This window comes from Carcharodon carcharias, chromosome 1, assembly GCF_017639515.1.
Source record: "Carcharodon carcharias isolate sCarCar2 chromosome 1, sCarCar2.pri, whole genome shotgun sequence".
Lineage (NCBI taxonomy): Eukaryota > Metazoa > Chordata > Chondrichthyes > Lamniformes > Lamnidae > Carcharodon > Carcharodon carcharias.
Window position 1 is genome coordinate 534,079 of NC_054467.1, and position 19,045 is coordinate 553,123.

At 41.3% G+C, this 19,045-nt stretch overlaps 1 protein-coding gene across 1 annotated transcript in view; it reads right to left on the bottom strand.

The window, feature by feature from the left end:
* Window positions 1-19,045, bottom strand: part of LOC121280181 (diacylglycerol kinase theta) — a 197,539-nt gene that overhangs the window by 140,177 nt on the left and 38,317 nt on the right. Inside the window, exons 2-3 of the mRNA XM_041191910.1 lie at window positions 18,948-19,027; window positions 47-149 (exon numbers count right to left, since the gene is read on the bottom strand). Coding sequence (XP_041047844.1) covers window positions 47-149; window positions 18,948-19,027 — 183 coding nt within the window. The remainder of the gene's footprint in view (window positions 1-46; window positions 150-18,947; window positions 19,028-19,045) is intronic.

Here is a 19,045-nt window from a genome sequence, read left to right on the forward strand (position 1 = left end):
ATTTTATTTCAGATGAATTATTCACCATTCTGAATTATTTCTGTACCTTCACATCGTGTTGCAGGACTCTCTTCCAATTGCCTTCTACATACAGCGCAAAATTTCTTCTTGTATTGTGCAGGAACTCCAAGACAGTGTGCCACAGGAATCTAGAACAATGACAGAATCAATCAGTCCCCAGTTTAAAACTAAATATACACTCACCCTCCCTCAATGGCACGCAAGATGGAGATACTTGAATCAATGGATCTTGCCTATAAGTTAATCAGAATTATGGTATAATGGAGCTTGTGGATGAGGCTGTTGTTGGACTGATGTTAGGACATAGCTTATTGCCCATAGTTTACAACAATGTCAATTTCCAATCTCGAGTCAAATTACCTGCCAACAAATAGTAGCCAAGGGGAATCAACTGAAAGTGGATTCCAGCCAGGACATTGCATTTATTTCCATCAGTATTTCACAAGAAAGAATATTAAATGATATGGGAGAAGAGCAGAGAATTGGGATTAGAATAGATAGCTCCATTTAAAGAACTATCACCATAGAAATCACCCCAGAGATATGATGTGCTGAATGGTCTCTCTCTCTAGTTCATTGTCTATGAATCTATAATAGAAGGTAACATGGCCATTCTAGTCAAGGAATGATGCATAAACAGGGAGAACAAAAAATAACCTTAAGGGTGCTAACTGTACAGTTAAAGCTTCAAGTAAACTGAAGCTACATTTACCAGCCAGGTACGAGGCTTGAACCGATTCAGTGGATAACTGCAACTTTCTGGTTACACATGTCAAGCTTGACCTGCAGGATTCTCCAGTTTGGTTTAGCAATGCATGGGCGCTTTCAGATATTATGTTTCAGTAGAACAAAGATGTGACTTGCAAGACTTAATGACATCATCATTAGTCAGTAAGTCTGACTTTGCACTACACTTCATTTAACAAGATCACTTTTGAAATAAAATCATCATATTATAGAATGCATGTTTTTTTAAAATTCAACAATGATTTACCTCTTGTGCAGAAAGTAGCTAATGTAGGTTTCACTTCCATGTACAACTGCATGTGAGAAAGGATCCCTGTTACATCCAAAATTGAACAGATCACAATGAAGAGTCAAGATGAGATTGGATGCAGTGAAGATGTGCAAGACCAGTTACTCCTTCCTCACAGTTTTACAAGTTAGGAGGAGGCCTTTGGCCCTCAAGCTAACGTGCTCCATCTCCCTACTTGTTTCTGTGCCCTTTTAACATTTTCTTTTCCAAAATTCTATCACATTTCTTTTTATGCGTGCTGCTCCCATTCTTCTAATATTCTATGTCCAAACAACCCTCTGGATTAGAAAGGTTCTCCCAACCATCATCATCTTTCTAATGTTGAGAATTTTAAATATATGCTATACAAACTACTTACTCAATGACCAATTAAAATAGTTTCCTCAAATTATATTATCATGACCCTCATAACTCTGGGTCCCACTATCTAATCTTCTTCTAACGGCAATAATCATGGGTGCTTTTAATATGCATATAGGCTGGACTAATCAAATCGGCAAGGGCAGCCTCGAGGGAGAGTTCATAGAGTGTATTAGAAATTGTTTCTTGGAGCAATATGTTGTGGGACCAACCAGGGAGCAGGCTATTCTGGATTTGGTTTTGTGTAATAAGATGGGATTAATTAATGATCTCATAGTAAAGAATTCTTTAGGGAAGAGTGATCATAGCATGCTAGGATTTCAAGTTCAGTTTGAGAATGAGAAACTTGAGTCCCACACTAGTGTTCTGGAGTTAAACAAAGGTAACTACATAGGCATGAGGGCAGATTTGGCCCTAGTGAACTGGGCAGGAAGACTACAAGGTAGGACAGTTGATGAACAGTGGCACATATTTAAGGAGATATTCAATTCTTCCCAAGTAAAATATATTCCAAAGAGGAAGAAAGATGGTAAGAGGGGGAAAAAGCATCCATGGCTAAGCAAGAAGTTAAAGATAACATAAAGGCAAAAACTAAAGCATACCAAATTGAAAAGGTCAGTGGTAGGCTGGAAGATTGGGAAAATTTTAAAGATCAACAAAGGGCTACTAAAAGATAATAAAAAGAGCAAAGGTACATTATTAAAGAAAACTAGTGCAAAATGTAAAAACTGATAGCAAAACCTTCTACAAGTATATAAAAGGAAAGAGAATAGCTAAAGTGAGTGTTGGTCCCTTGGAGGATGAAGCTGGGGAGTTAATAGTTGGGAATGCAGAAATGGCAGAGACGCTTAATCAATATTTTGCCTCAGTTTTCACGATGGAGGACACTAGTATCATACCAATAGTAACAGGTAGTGCAGAGGGTATAGAGAAGGAGGAACTTAGGACAATCACCATCACTAGAGAAAAAGTACTGAGCAAACTATTGGGATTAAAGGATAACATATCCCCAGGACCTGATGGCCTACATCCCAGGGCCTTAAATGAAGTGGCAGCAGAGATACTGGTTGCATTGGCTATAATATTCCAAAATTCCCTGGATTCTGGAAAGGTTCCAGTGGATTGGGAAAATGCTAATATAACGTCCTTATTCAAAAAGGGGAGCAGGCAGAAAGTAAGAAACTATAGGCCAGTTAGTTTAACGTCTGTCATTGCGAAACTGTTAGAATCCATTATTAAGGAAGTAGTAATGGTGCATTTGGAAATTCAAAATGCAATCCATCAGAGTCAGGATGGTTTTATGAAGAGTAAATCATGTTTAACTAATTTGCTAGAGTTTTTTGAAGATGTGACAAGCAAAATGGGTAATGGGGATCCTGTAGATGTAGCATATCTGGCCTTCCAGAAGACCTTTGATAAGGTGCCGCACAAAAGATTAATACACAAGATAAGGTCACACAGAGTTAGGGGTAATATATTAGCTTGGATAGAGGATTGGCTAAACAACAGAAAGCAGAGAGTCGGGATAAATGGATCGTTTTCTGGATGGCAAGCTGTAACTTGTGGGGTGCCACAGGGTTTGGTCCTTGGGCCCCAACTGTTTACAATCTATATTAATGATTTAGATTCAGGGATAGAAGGTACTATAGCTAAATTTGCAGATGACACCAAAATAGGTGAGAAAGTAATTTGCAATGAAGAAATAAGATTTTCCAAATGGGCCAAAATTTGGCAGATGAGGATTTTAACGTGAGGTTATCCATTTTTGTTGGAAGAATAAAAAGGCAACTTATTATTTAAATGGAGAGAAACTTCAGAATGCTTCTGTGCAGAGGGATCTGGGTGTCCTCGTGCATGAATCGCTGAAAGCTGGTGTGCAGGTACAGCAGGTAATAAGGAAGGCAAATGGAATTTTGGCATTTATTGCTAAAGGAATAGAGTATAAAAATAGGAAAGTGTTGCTGCAACTGTACAAGGCATTGGTGAGACCGCACCTGGAGTACTGTGCACAGTTTTGGTCCCCTTACTTGAGGAAGGATGTAGTTGCTTTGGAGGCGGTTCAGAGGAGGTTCACTAGATTGATTCCAGAGATGCGGGGCTTGTCTTATGAGGAGAGATTGACCAATTTAGGCCTATACTCACTAGAGTTTAGAAGGATGAGAGGAGATCTAATTGAGGTATTTAAGATGCTAAAGGGGATTGACAAATAGACATAGAGCGGATGTTTCCCCTTGTGGGGCATTCTAGAATGAGAGGCCATAGTTTTAGGCTAAGGGGTGATAGGTTTAAATCAGAGATGAGGAGAAATTACTTTTCTCAAAGGGTCGTGAATCTGTGGAATTCACTACCTCATAGTGAGTGGATGCTGGGATGCTGGATAAATTTGAGGAGATAGACAGATTTTTAATTAGTAATGGGTTGAAAGGTTATGGGGAGAGGGCAGGAAATTGGAGTTGAGGCCGAAATGAGATCAGCCATGATTGTATTGAATGGCAGGGCAGGCTCGAGGAGCTGAGTTGCCTACTCCTGCTCCTAATTCTTATGTTCTTATGTTCTAACCTTTCCATCGTAATGAACAAAGAGCAGAGGCTGGAACCAAGGACTGGAGAAGGTTACAAAGGTTGGTGGTGTTCAGGTCACGTGTAGAATGATAATGCATGAGTTGAGTTTTAAATCTAATTAATTTCATGGTAAGAGACTGTTATCATTGCTAGGCCTCCTTATTACAACAGTCATTTTAGCTCTATTTCTCGAGCCAAGGTTCACATATTGAGGCGTACATATCAGTGCCAATATTAGCACTTGACATGTATCCTAGTCATGGATAACTCGCGCACTGTTTCAGCTGGAACAGTCAGAATGGGAATGGTCTCAATATATATTTATCATTCACATCATCAAATTCTACTGACAGAACTCCACAAGTTAATAACTGATGTATACTCTAATTGAGTTGGATCTTCTCACAAGCAGTAGAGTTCGATATTAAATATTTATCATAGAATTGTACAACACAGGAGGCTATTCAGCCCATTATGCCCACTGTTTTGAGGCTATGCCTGCTTATTTTTGAAAATATGATTCTTCAACTTTCAACTGACTGGAAATTTTGCAATTTGAACTGAGACAGACCAAGCTGCTTAAAAATCCAAGGCCACATTCCAAGATTGAAGTGGCAATCAAACAAATCGTCCTCAGGGGAGTATAAAGACATACATTTCCTATAATCCAGACACCCATTAAAACTCATAACTGTCATAAAGTAGAAAGATTGAAGTACAAAGTGCTGAATATTGAAATAAAGACTGCCACAGACCCAACCAAAACTTCTTGGAAATACAAAATGGGTGAAGTATTTCAAGGCAAAGCTGCCAGTCACAAGAGAGAGATTTACATGTGACACAGGCGGTATCTAGATTATTTATAGAAGTCATCCTGACTAATTAAAAAAGAACAAACATTAATTTTAAACACATGACTGAAGTGTAAACGTACAATTGTATTCATTAGATTGATACAGATGGAATTTACCATATCTGAAAACAAAATGCCTCATTTTCTAACTTGCAAGAACATACTTCAGCTGGACTGACCAATCTGTTTAAAGTTTATATTTCATAATGTTTAAATAGAGCCACACAGGTAACATCTGAATAAATTATAAAAGCTTATGATTAATTATTTTTTCAGATACATAAGTATCAGCCTATAAAGAGACACTACTCAGCAAGGTGATAAGAAACAATCTGCCTTTTTCACTGGACAGTAAATCTCTCTTTTGTAAAACTGTTAATGCTGTCAATTTGAACATGTCAGATTTATGGATGAAATACATGGACGTTCATATCAGAAAACAATCAAATTAAGATACTGCACTTAATTTCATAAATTCTTACAACACAGATGAAGGCCATTTAGCCCATCGTGTCTGTATCAGCTACATTAAAGAGCAAATCAATTAGTCCCACTCCTTGCTCTTTCCCAAAACACATTTAAATTTTACTTTTCAAATATTTGCCCAGCAGCCTGAGGTGCTAAATAAGTACTTTGGTGAGCTAGTTGAGAAATCTGCCAATGGGTTCTCTGCTACTGTCTACCGCAACCTAGCTTCACTGATCAAAATACACATTGGGATTTCTACAGTTCTATGCTCTGTAAGATTGGCCTTATTGTTGATGCTGAGATAGGGTGCAGCAGCAAAGCTATCCTGCAGGATAATGGCTACCCCGATCAGATCATTGCTTGCTGTATGTCGCGCAAACTCATGAATGGGCCTAAGGCTGCCAATGTTTGGTCCTGAAAAGTGCTTGGTCTACCTCAGATTACCCTGGAAAGATAAGGTGTCTCAAAAATTTGAGCAACAGGTGAAGCTAGCTGTTTCAGGCTGCTACTGTGCAGTATCAACATGAGTAGTATTCTCCATCAACAGGTTGCTGCCATCAAGCCGAGATGTTCTGCTACCACAGAAATGAGTAATGTGGTATGTGAATTGCAGTGCCAGTCGGCTAGGTATGTAGGCCATACATTCCAACGACTGGTGGATCATATCAAACAGCACGTCTCTTCAGTTGTTTGCAACAGGCAAAGTATTGACCATACTGAACCAGCCCGTGCTTGCAAAACTCAAAACATAGTGTCCAACATTGTGATTCCATGATTGGACAACACTTATTCAATAATCCCGATTGTGCTAAGAATTACACTAACAACCAATTTAAGATTATCAGTTAGACTTGCAGTGGCTCACTTACACGTGCTAGAGGCTACATATATTCACATACAGGGCCCTGTCCTTCTCAGACAAAAATAACATGTTCATGCATTGAACCTTTTGGGGACAGCCAATCCCTGCTTCATTCCCCATGCCAAGCCTTGACCAGAGTTAACATGCCTGGTTTGAATTTAAACAAAAGTGTGGCAGTCAGTTCCCTGGTGCATTCTCCATGGCAACACCTCTACCAATCAGAGTCCACTTGCCAATCAATCAGCACCCTCTTCTCATGCAGTATAAATTGTTAACAAAAATAAAAGTATCTGGAAAAACTCAGCAGGTCTGGCAGCATCTGCGGAGAGGAACACAGTTAACGTTTCGAGTCCGAATGACTCTTCAACAGAACTAAGGAAAAATAGAAGAGGTGAAATATAAGCTGGTTTAAGGAGGGGTGGGGGTGGGGGGGACAGGTAGAGCTGGAGAGAGGGCCAGTGATAGGTGGAGATTGCCAAAAGATGTCATAGACAAAAGGACAAAGAGGTGTTGAAGGTGGTGATATTATCTAAGGAATGTGCTAATTAGGGGTAGAAAGCAGGACGAGCAAGGTACAGATAGCCCTAGTGGGGGTGGGGTGGGGGGAAGGGATCGAAATAGGTTAAAAGATAGAGATAAAACAATGGATGGAAAAACATTTAAAAATAATGGTAATAGGTGGGAAAAGAAAAATCTAGATAAATTATTGGAAAAAAGGGGGATCGGAAAGGGAGATGGAGGAGAGAGTTCATGATCTAAAATTGTTGAACTCAATATTCAGTCCGGAAGGCTGTAAAGTGCCTAGTCGGAAGATGAGGTGCTGTTCCTCCAGCTTGTGTTGAGCTTCACTGGAACAATGCAGCAGGCCAAGGACAGACATGTGGACACGAGAGCAGGGTGAAGTGTTGAAATGGCAAGCGACAGGGAGGTCTGGATCATGCTTGCGGACAGACCGCAAAAATTGTTGTTCCCTTTGAGATTTGATATCCTTGTGTCTGTCCTGATGAGTCAAGATGAAATGCTTTGAAGGCATGGCTCTTTTTTCAATGATACTTAAGTACTTTGTATCAGAATTTACCAAGAAAGAAGGTTTTGAACTGGTAAATGAGGTGGTTGTTGGAATGATATAAAAATAGGTGTAAGAGGAAGAAGGCAGAACTTAAAGTGAATAAGTCCATTTCCAATAGCTAAAGAGGTGATAACCAGAGAACACAGATTTAAGCTGATTGACAAAAGAACCAGAGCTAACATGAAGGAAAACTTTTTATGCAGAAATGGTTTGGATTTGGAATGCCCTGCCTGACAGGGCGGTAGATACAGATTCAATTGTAGCCTTCAAAAGGAAACTGGATAAATACGTGAAGAAGTAAAAATTACAGAGATATGGGGAAACAGCAGAGGAATGGGACCAACCTAATTAGTCTTCCAAAGAGCCGTCACAGACCTGATGGGCCACATGGCCTCCTCTTATGCTGCACTGTTATGACTGATGCAGTTGGTAAAGGTGAGTTATTTGAAAATCCCAGAGGGAAACTTTAAACAACTGTCATAATCAATAATTTTAAGTGTTATGTTTGAGATGCGATTCTAAACTCAGGAATCAGACCACTAGTTCTTGAGACATTACATTAACTAATTGAAACATTTTATTAATTTACACAGGTTAAAATATATATACACATGGCTACAAATTACTATCATAACTTTTAACAAATTCCCAAACTAATCTCCATTAAGGCAACAACAACCCATAGACTTAACCAGACACCAGGCAAAGCATTTTCACCTTATGAATTCAGAATGAGGTTCTTTCCACTGTGGAGCCAGTTGGACCAGTTGGAGGCTTGCAGCTGCCTTTTGATCTTACATTGCCGCTGCTCTGCACACCCGAAAACTACTGAAGTTATACCTACCAGCCCCACTGAATGTTAATTCTCATTGTATCGACAATCTCTTTGAACTTCACCTTTTGACAATTAAACCCCATTCGTCGTACCAATTTTATTAGTAATATAAACATCTTGCTTGTTATCTGTTAGATAGGTGTCAAGTTTTCACCCCATTTCTTGAATGCTCTTTCAAAAAATGCAAATGCACTTTATCTCTCTGTTTACATCTCAAACTAGTACATCAAAACACCCAGAGTAGCTGGCTTTAATCCAATTAAGACACACCCACAGACCAAATCTCTATTTTAAAAGAAAATATTTTCCAAAATATTATATACATTAATAACTTCACAACATATACTTACCACCTTTGATATGCAATTCTGCACTAAAATAATTACTCTCTCACACCCAGGCGGTCACCCTTGTTAGAGTCATCATTTCTGCTTCTTTAAATCCAAGAAATGCAGACTTCAACAGATTATGGCAGACAACTGGTTTAGCCATTCACCACCAGACCTGGCTGGACGACATAACGCACTATCGTGTCCGGCTCGCATCTGCTAAAACTGCACACTACTCGAGGTTCATCCTGGCATTCAAAACAACCACCAGCTTTTCTTTTCTCTACCGAGGACCGTCTTCTTAAAACCCTCTCCCCTGTCTTCTCTACCCTCAGCTCCAACAAGTCCAAGCAGCTGATGGACATTGAGACAATCCGATCTGCTGCCTATGCCTTTTCACTCCTTTCCAATAGCCCTTCTGGCCAAAGGATTCTCTAAAGCTCCTCCCTGGCCTAGCCCCAAAACTTGCATCTTTCTCTAGTTTCTCTCCTATCTCCCCTCATCTTGTTCAAGAGATCTACCTCCTGTTTCCTCAATCTTATTCCACTAAACTCCAACTTTCCCTCCTGACCCCCACATTAGCTGATCCTGTAAATGTCCACAGGTATTGTCCTATTCTCCTTGAAGCTACCATCATCACCCCCTCCTCAAAAAAAAACCTTTGACCCCACTTTCCTTGCAAACCACTACCCCAAGCTCCTTCTCCTCTCCAAAATCACAGGACCACAGACTCTTTACAGTGTGGAAGGAGGCCATTCAGCCATCGAGTCTGCACTGGCTCACTGTAAAAGCATCCTACCCAATCCCACTCTCCTGCTTTCACTCCATAACCTTGCATATTCTCTCTTTTCAGATAGCAGTCTAATTCCCTTTTGAATACTTCAGTTGAACCTGCCTACACCACCCTTTCAGGGAGTTCACTCCAGGTTACAACCACCATCTGGGTGAAAACATTTTTCCTCACATCATTTGTATTCCTTTTGGCCGTTATTGTGAATCTGAAAAGACACCACCCCTGTATCTTAAGGAAGACTTGGGCCTGAATTTTCAGCTCAGCGGGTGGGTGTGATCGGTGGGCCTGGGAAATGGACCGCTGACGAGGATCGGCCCCCGACTGCAATTTCACCTGGCCAGTCAATTTCCAGGCAGTGTGAAACGCATACTGAAAAATTCAGCACTAGCGGGGTGAGGACGGGAGGAGGGTGGCCGAAGATGTTTCTGTGGGCACAGGCCAGTGCTGAGAGAAAGCTCCCCGAAGGCAGAGAGCTTCCTCAGGGAGCTGCAAACCCAAAAACCATGAAATAAAGATTTGAAAACCAGGAAAAAAATGTCCAAGCATCACAGTCAGGCACCTGAACATATACATGATAAAAATGCCATCTGTAGATTTTTCTTTTTGTTTTATTTAATAATGGAAACCTCATCCTGTCCTTGGATGAGGTTTCATGAAAAATGCGAAGTCTGCCTGGCCGAATTGCCTGTCTGCCGACCGTAAGGCTGGACAGACTATGAAAAATTGGAGACAATTGCACCATTAATGGGCTTAGTTGCCCTCTTAATTGTCAGCGAGCACATTTCTGACTTTTGCGTGTGCACGCTGAGCGAAATATTGTGCGGGCCAGGGATGAGGTCGGGCCACTCACCCGACGTCTTCTCACGCAATTTCATGCCCGATCGGATTGGCACATGCCCGCCCGTGGGACATGAAATTCTGCCCTTGAAGATTGTCGTCAGTGCCTCTGAAATTTTCACTTACAAATCCTCCAAAATCTGTTCTAATCTTTCCCAAAACTCTACATTTGAATCTCTCCAATCAGGTTTTTGCCCCATTACGGTACAGAAACGGCTCTTATCGAAGTCACAAAGCACATCCTTTGTGACTATGACAAAGATAAGCTATCGCTCTTTCTCCTTTTCAATCTGTATGCAGCATTTAACACATTTGACCTCACCCTCCTCCTCCAACACCTCTTCACTGTCATCCAGCTGAGTGGGACCTGCTCTGACCTAGTTCCTTTCTTATTTATCCAATTGTAACCAGAGAGTCACTTGCAATGGCTTCTCTTCCTGCTCCTGCACCGTTACCTCTGGTGTCCCTCAAGGCTCTATCTTTGGCCCCTTCCAATTTCTCATCTATGTGTTGCCCCTTGGTGACATTATCCAAAATCACAGCATTAGTTTTCACATGGACAACATCCAGCTCTACCTCATCATAAACTTTTTTTGACTTGTCCACTTTGCTAAATTTTCAGACAGCTTGTCCAATATCCAGTACAAGATGAACAGAAATTTCCTCCAATTAAATATTTGGAAGAATGAAGCCACTGCCTTTGGTCCCCACTATAAACTCCAGTCCATAGCTACCTACTCCCTCCCTGTCCTTGGCACCCTCTGAACCAGACTGTTTACAACCTTGGTGTTACACTTGACTCAGAGGCGAGTAACTGATCATATGTCCACACCATCTCTACAACCGCCTATTTCCAACTCCTTAACATTGCCCAACTCCACCACTGCCTCAGCTCAATTATGCCTTTGTTACTTCCAGACTTAAATTTCTAGTACACTCTTGGCTAGTCTTCCATATTCTCCCCATCGGGGGCAGGGTTGTGTGGGAGCGGACCCGATCAGTGCCCCCGATCGGGTCCGTGCTGCCATTTTACATGGGCGGGCCAATTAAGGCCTATCCAGCGTGACAGTCGCCCAGAAGGGCTGAGCTCTCCCTGTAAGGGCAGCGGGGGAGGGAGGAATTTCCCTAAGTCAGCGCATGCGTGCGGAAGAGCACAGAAATCTCCCTGAGGCACAGAGCTGCCTCAGGGAGATTAGTTTAAGGTCCAACGTCACCCTGTGTCATTTTATGTTTCAGTGAGTGGGCCCCACCTCCACTCGCCTAGCCAAAGATTCAGGCCTCTGTAAACTTGAGGTAATCAAAAAGCTCTACCAGTTGTGTCCTTATTCACAGCAAGTCCCATTCACCCCCCTGTTTGCTGAACTACATTGGCTCCCAGTCAAATATCCTGACTTTTAAATTCTCCTCTTCGTTTCCAAATCACACCGCGAGGTCCCTCTCCCCCTATCTCTGTAATCTCCTCCAGTCTTACCACCCTCCAAGATATCTGCAATCCTTTTAATTCTGGCCCTTTGGACTTTCCCAATTTTAATATCTCCACCACTGGTGGTCCTGCCTTCAGCTGTTAGCCCTGTCACCAGATGCCCTCCTACAAAATAACACACAGCTAAGCTATGCCTTCACTGCACAAATGCACAATATGTCACTCTTAGCCCTTATTGTAGAGGATTTGTTGCACCTCATCATGTACAGCAACAGGCAGCCCTGCAAACTTCCATAGGCGTTTAAGAATCCTGCCCACTCATTTCTAGCTTCAAAGTTCATTCTGTAATAATCTGAAGTGGGTGTGTTCTGTGGTTCAGCATGGCCTGAACCTTTCACTGTGTAGATGAGCAATCATTCATGGAAAAACAAATTGGTAGAAAATAACCTGATATCTCCACCACTTCCATTTCCTGTAGCAACTTTCAAGTTCATCACCGAGGTTCTCTTTATTTATAAACTAAATAAAAATAAACCAAGCTGAAAATTTACTTTATGGTGTGGAACAGAATTAATTATCCTATAAAAAGAATTTCAACTTTCTGATGACTCTGGAAAGACAGGAACATTCAGGAATGCTTGCACTTGAATTGTCTATTTGCCAAATCTAAGCAGTAATGATCAGGGAAGATGAGACATAGTTAAAATTACCTTACTGTCAGCATTCCACACTGATCCACTCATCATATACAGAACAAGATAAAAGTCGGGAAAATTATATAAATTGTACCATATGCCGCTCACTGGCAGAGAGCAGACTGGAAGGTGTTAGTACTGCTATTTCTAGGCTTTCAAAGGGGCTAGTTAATGTTGACAACAACAAGATGTTTAACCTTGCCCAGAACAGCAGAACCAAAGGATACCAGAGGTGTTTGAAGGGGGTAAATTCAAAACTAATCTGTAGAAACAGTGACTTCAATGTTAACACCACAACCCAGGTGGTTGGGAGGAGTTAAACCCTAAAAAACACCAATTGTGACCCTAATCCAACACATAAACATCTTCTGCCAATTTTGCTGCCATGAATTGTAAGGAATGCAAGTGTCCAATCTTGCAAAGACAGGGCACTTCATTTACATATTTAAGTCAGGCTCCCATAGTGCAGTTCGGAGCCTGAATTAAATTCCACAGCTGTTGCCTGGGTTTTCCAGAGATAGGAGCTGCTGGCTCCCCAAGGTCAATGTTTTTTCCCCAGGAATGATCCCCCAAAAAAGCTGTCGGCCTCTGTCCTTTCTTTTTCTTTAGTCTTTCATGGGATGTGGGCATCATAAAAACATAAGAAATAGGAACAGGAGTAGACCATTCAGCCCCTCGAGCCTGCTTCGCCATTCAATAAGATCATGGCTGATCATCTTGTGTTTCGATTTCCACATTCCCCTAACCCCAATAACCTTTGATTCCCTTGCCTAACAAGAATCTATCTACCTCTGCCTTAAAATTATTTGGTGACCCCGCCTCCACCACCTTCTGAAGCAGAGTTCCAAAGTCACACAATCCTCTGAGAGAACAAATGTCTCCTCATCTCTGTCCTAAAAAGGGTGATCCCTGATTTTAAAACACTGCTCCTAGTTCTGGACTCACCCACAAGAGGAAACATCCTTTCAACATCCACCTTGTCAAGGCCGTTCAGGATCTTGTATACTTCAATCAAATCACCCCTCACTCTTCTAAACTCCAGTGGAAACAAGCCCAGTCTGTCCAACCTTTCCTCATAAAACAACCCACTCATTCCAGGCATCAATCTAGTAAACTCCTTTGAACCGCCTCCAAATAAGGAGACCAAAGCTGCTCACAGTATTCGAGGTGCAGTCTCACCAATGCCCTGTATAACTGAAGCATTACTTTTATGTTCAATCCCTCTCATAATAAAGGATAGCATTCCATTAGCCTTCTTAATTACATGCTGTACAACTGCATACTAACTTATTGTGACTCATGTACAAGAACACCTAGATCCCCCTGCACCTCAGAACTATCCAGCCTTTCTCCATTAAAATAATACTCTGCTTTTTTGTTCTTCCTGCCAAAGTGAACAACTTCACATTTTCCCACATTAAATTCCATTTGCCCACTCACTCAACTTATCTATATCCATCTGTAACCTCCTCCATCGCTGGTAACGTTAGTATTATTGCCCATCCCTAACTGCCCTTGAAATGGGAGAACCATTTCAGAGGGCAGTTAAGACCCAACCACATCATTGTGGGTCTCGAGTCACATGTAGGCCAGCTTAGGCAAGGACAGCGCATTTCCTACCCTAAAGGGCATTAGTGAACCATATCAGTTTTTATAACAATTGATGCTGGTTTCATGGTCACCATTATAAGACTAGCTTTACAATCCAGATCTATTAAATGAATTTAGATTCCACCAGCTGCTGTGGTAGGATTTGAACCCATGCCCCCAGAGCATTAACTTGAGCCTCTGGCCCAGTGACATCTGCTGAGCCTGGCCTCTCTAAAGCACCTGCTGTGATTACGAACCTGTTCTCAACTCCTGAGCTGCAACCTCCCTCTCCTGATTAGTGGGGCTGTCCCTAACTGTGACCTCCTACTACTTGTTTTCCTCTCTAGCAGCCAGTTATCCTGTCAATCAGGCCAACTGCTGGGCAGGAAATGGAAGAAAAAAATTGAAAATGAGGTCCTGCCCCATTTCGGCAGAAATGAGCATAAATTCAGCAGAACTTCTGCATCCCTTCCCTTGCCGGATTTTTCAACCTAAATAATGGGACCAGTACTTCAGTGAGCAAATGGTAACTCCATGGAACAGGCACCCCATATATTGTACACATGTGGCTCATTTGGAATCGAGGTCTGATCAATTGAATTTCCCAGTTTTGGGAATGTGATTTCAGTACTTATGTTCACCTAGATAGATGAACTTTAACTTTTTCACATATGTTGGTAAAATGCTAAGACAAAAGATTGAGTTAGTTTTCTTTTATTATTGTTAGTGGTTTATTCCCTGGTTACTACATGGAGTAGATGGGCCAAATGACAATCTTCTGAAACGTTATGGCTCTCTGACCCTGTGATAAAAATCATAATCACTCATTGTGTAAAAAAGCATTTCCTCAAGTAGCTTTTATTTTTGCCTATCACAATAAATCTGTTATTAACCCATCAGTCATTGGAAACTGTTTCTCAATGTTTATTCTATCTAACCCATTATACTTTTAACCACCTCAATCAAAACTCTTCTTTAGAGCAAAGAAAGCTAAGTCCAGCTTCTCCACACAACTGTAATCCCTCATCTGTAGAACCATTCTAGTAAATCTCTTCAGTAGTACAGAGTTTGAAAATGTTGCAGGCTTCCAGAACTGAATTATACTGTCCAGCATGCACTGCAGTTAAATTGGTGAATGCCAAGTTCTAAGCAAATGTCCTTAACCACATGTACGGAACTTGTTTCGTCAAGGCTGAAACTAGGTGTTAATGCTAATAAAAAATCAACTGTTTGACTGGAGAGACAAGAGAATCTGGAGTAGTCTCATTCGAGCAGGACAGTAGCAACAGATTTAATATAGATGTTCAAATTTATTAGCAATATTGATAAATAAGGAAAAATGTCTTCCATTGGTAGAAGGGTTGGTAATCAGAGGAAACAGATTTAAGGTAATTGGCAATTTTACACAGTAGGTTGTTGTGATCTGGAATATGGTTCCTGAAAAAGCAGTGGAAGTGAATTCAATAGCTTTCAGAATAAATATATGTAATGGAAAAATTTGCAGGGCTGTGGGGAAAGTGCAGTGCAATGGGACTAATTAGATAGCTCTTTAAAGAGTCCAGGCAAGTTGGATCAAACAGCCTCCTTCTGAAAAATCCTACAAACCTATGGCTAATAATTAATGTTAAAACTTTGGGAGGGATCAGATGATTACCTGGGAAATTTTTAAAATAGAAGGTATGGCTTCATAGGTTGCAGTTGTACCCAAAGTAGTTTGAGAATATCTCATCAATGTGGCTTTCTAACAATTCCAAATCCTGAACCTATTAGTTCAACTGCATTTAAGAGCTCGTTTCCCTTTAACATTAATTTTGTTGCTGATAATATTACTATTGTATCTATTGTGCTATTGCTCATGCTGAGCGCAACGTTTCCCCACTTTCTCCAGCCCTATATCCTATTTGCATTCTCCACATTTAACCCATACGAACTTGACATTCTGGCTTCCTTGCACTACGATCTGTGGTAGAATCTTCACTCATCAAAATTCAGGGATCCCCTTCTGAAACTCATCTTCGTCCCTCCACACCTTCAAAAAGTTCCTCAAAACTGATGTCTTCAACTGACTTTCAGTTAGCACCTTCAATTCTCTCCATACTCAGATTCAACCCGAAAATGAGTGCCTTAGAGCGTCTAAGACACTTTATACACATATCAGATGGAAAATGCCAAACTGCAAGTCTACCAAGCCTGAGTCCTCAGCGCACTCCACTACAATGATAAAGCCTGAACAACCCATGCTAGGCGGGAGTAAAAGCTGAACAGTTTCCATCTTCACTGTCTCAGACTTATCCTCAACAGCTCTTGGCAGTAAAAGGTCACCAACTCAGACGTCCTGGAGTGTGCTAATTCTGTCAGTGTACATGCATCAACGAAGCCAATGGTATCTGCGATGGCTCGGTCACAATCACTGCATGGATGATGCCCGTATACCTTCTGTACAATTAACTAGCCACTGGGTCACAAGCTGCTGGATAGCCATAAATCTGCTACAAGATCACTTGCAAGTGGGATATGAAGTTGGCAAACATCAACACAGCAAATGGGAGACAGCTGCTGATGGCTGGGACTTCTGGGAGGTGACTATTTGAAAGGGCAATGGAAGAGGCGAGACGAAACAGAAAGCTCAGCTGGTCGATAAGAGAGGCCTGTGAAAACAGAGGCCAGCAAATCCTACACCTTCTCAGTCCTTTGTTTTCATCTGCAGCATGAGCGGCAGTGGCTGCCATGCCTTAGTGGGGCTCCTGAGTCACATCAGGTGATGTTTAACACAGAGTTCACCACCAAAACACAAAATATCATCTCACAAGACAGAAGACTGCCAGAACAAACCTAAGTTGATTGTAGCAACATGCAGCTACATGGTGTGAGAACATAAGAAATGGGAGAAGGCATAGGCCATTCAGCCTGTGAGCTCATTCTGCCAGTCAATGAGATAAAGGCTGAACTTCTATCTCAACACCACTTTCCTCCACAATCCCCATATCCCTTGATGTCTTTCATATGTAGAAATCGATCGATCTCAGTCTTGAACATACGCAATGACTGAGCCTCCACAGCCCTCTGGGGTAGAGAATTCCAAAGATTCACCATTTTCTGAGTGAAGAATTTTCTCCCCATCTCAGTCCCAAATGGCCTGCCCCGTATCCTGAGACTGTGACTTTTTGTTCTAGAGCCCCCCAGCCAGAGGAAACATTATTCCTGCATCCAGTCTGTCCACATCCACAAACATTCACTCCCTCCACCACTGATGTATAGTAGCAGCAGTGTGTACCATCTACAAGATGCACTTCAAGAATTCACCAGGGCTCCTTCGACAGCACCTACCAAACCCACGACCACTGCCATCTAGAAGGACGAGGGCAACAGACAAATGGGAACACCAACACCTGGAAGTTCCCCTCCAAATCACCATCCTGACTTGGAAATATAGCGCAGTTCCTCCTCTGTCGCTGGGTCAAAATCCTGGAACTCCCTTCCTAACAGCACTGTGGGTGTACCTACACCACATGGACTGCAGCGGTTCAAGAAGGCAGCTCACCACCACCTTCTCAACGACAACTAGGGATGGGCAATAAATGCTAGGCCCAGCCAGCAAAGCCCACATCCTGTGAATGAATAAAAATAAAATGTTCCTACATTGGAGTCATATGCAGGACAGGCCAGGTAGAGCAGCAGCAGATTCCCTTCCAAGCAGGGTTTTTAACAATTATCGAGTAGATTTCATGGTTATTTTCTGCTGACATTGAACAAATTATCAGAACTATTAAATTCAATTTCACAGGTTAATGTGGTGGGATTGGAAATCGTGACATAAGATAAAAGCAAATTGCTGCAGATGCTGGAAATCTGAAACAAAAACAGAAAATGCTGGAAATACTTAGCAGGTCTGACAGCGTCTGAGGACAGAGAAGCAGAGTTAATGTTTCAAGTCTGAATATCCTTCTTCAGAGCTAAAGAGAAGTAGAAATGTGGTGAAATTTATACTGTTTAAGGGGGGCTGGAGCAGGTGAAGCTGGATAGAAGGTCAGCGATAGGTGGGGGCAAAGGAGAGATTGACAAAGATATCATGGATAAAAGGACAAAGGGGTGGTTAATGGTAGGAATAAAGGCTAAAAAAGGTGCTGATAGTGGCGTAAAGGTAAGAAAGCAGAATGTGATAATAGCAGGACAAGGGTAAGCACTCTGAAAAGAACAACATGGAACAAGTAACAGCTGGCCCTTTTTGGGGGTGAGGTGGGGGGAGGGACGGTGGTGGGGAAAAGGATAGAAAATGGGGTAAAAAGGGGATAAAACGATGAATAAATGAATAAAAATGAAAATAAATAAAAATAAAAGTAAAAATAACTGAATAAAAAATAAAAATGAATTTTGAAAAAAGAGATTAAAAAAGGGGTGAAGATCGAGGAGAGAGCTCATGGTCTGAAGTCGTTGAACTCAATGTTAAGTCCCGAAATCATGACCACTGGGGTTTTATCTTAGTCACCAGGCTAACATGGAAAGGAAATAGAAAATGGAAGGACTGAGCTGATGAAAGAAACATTTAAAAATTACGAGAAGATTAGACCACAAAACAGGAAATAAACTGAGAAAGCTGCAGGCCACAAGAACGTGAATGATGAGAAGTGTAAGTAATTAAGAAAATAGCCATGACAATTGTCGATGACAATTCTTTGCATCCGCTTGATTTTTAGAAGGTTATGGGGATGAGAATTCCTCTCTCCCTCCTAGTAATGAAATGTCTGCTTAAATTGCACTACTTTCCATTCTTCAAAGAACATTGAATTTTTATGATTTCAATACATATTCTGTGCATTGCGTGGGTGTTTTGTGGTTACGCACTACTGAATTCTCTAAACCAGCAAATGAATTATATTTAAAGAACACCAAAACAACACACCAGAAATAGTCACAGAATTATGTTCCTAATGCATTTTATTTTTAACAAAAGGACTGTCCTAAGACCATAATGTACAAGTATTTCAGGAGCACTGACCTATCTTATAACAAACACTGCACAGAATGAACCTATTAGAAAGATATTTCTCTTTTAAATTCTGCAAATGAACAATAACCTAATGAACAAAAACAGCAACAGCTTCCCTTTGATGCAGAACTGACTGGTTATAAAACAGGACATGGGTACTTCTCTCTTCAATGGGTGCTGAGTCTTAACAAGAACTTAAACCAGTGTTGCATCCACTGGTTTTCTTACCTTTACCAGGTTCGGTGCCAAACATGAACAAAGCGTCTTCACATTTCTTAGGCATTTCTCGTGGCACATGAAGTTACAAACTGTGAAAGGATAAAGAA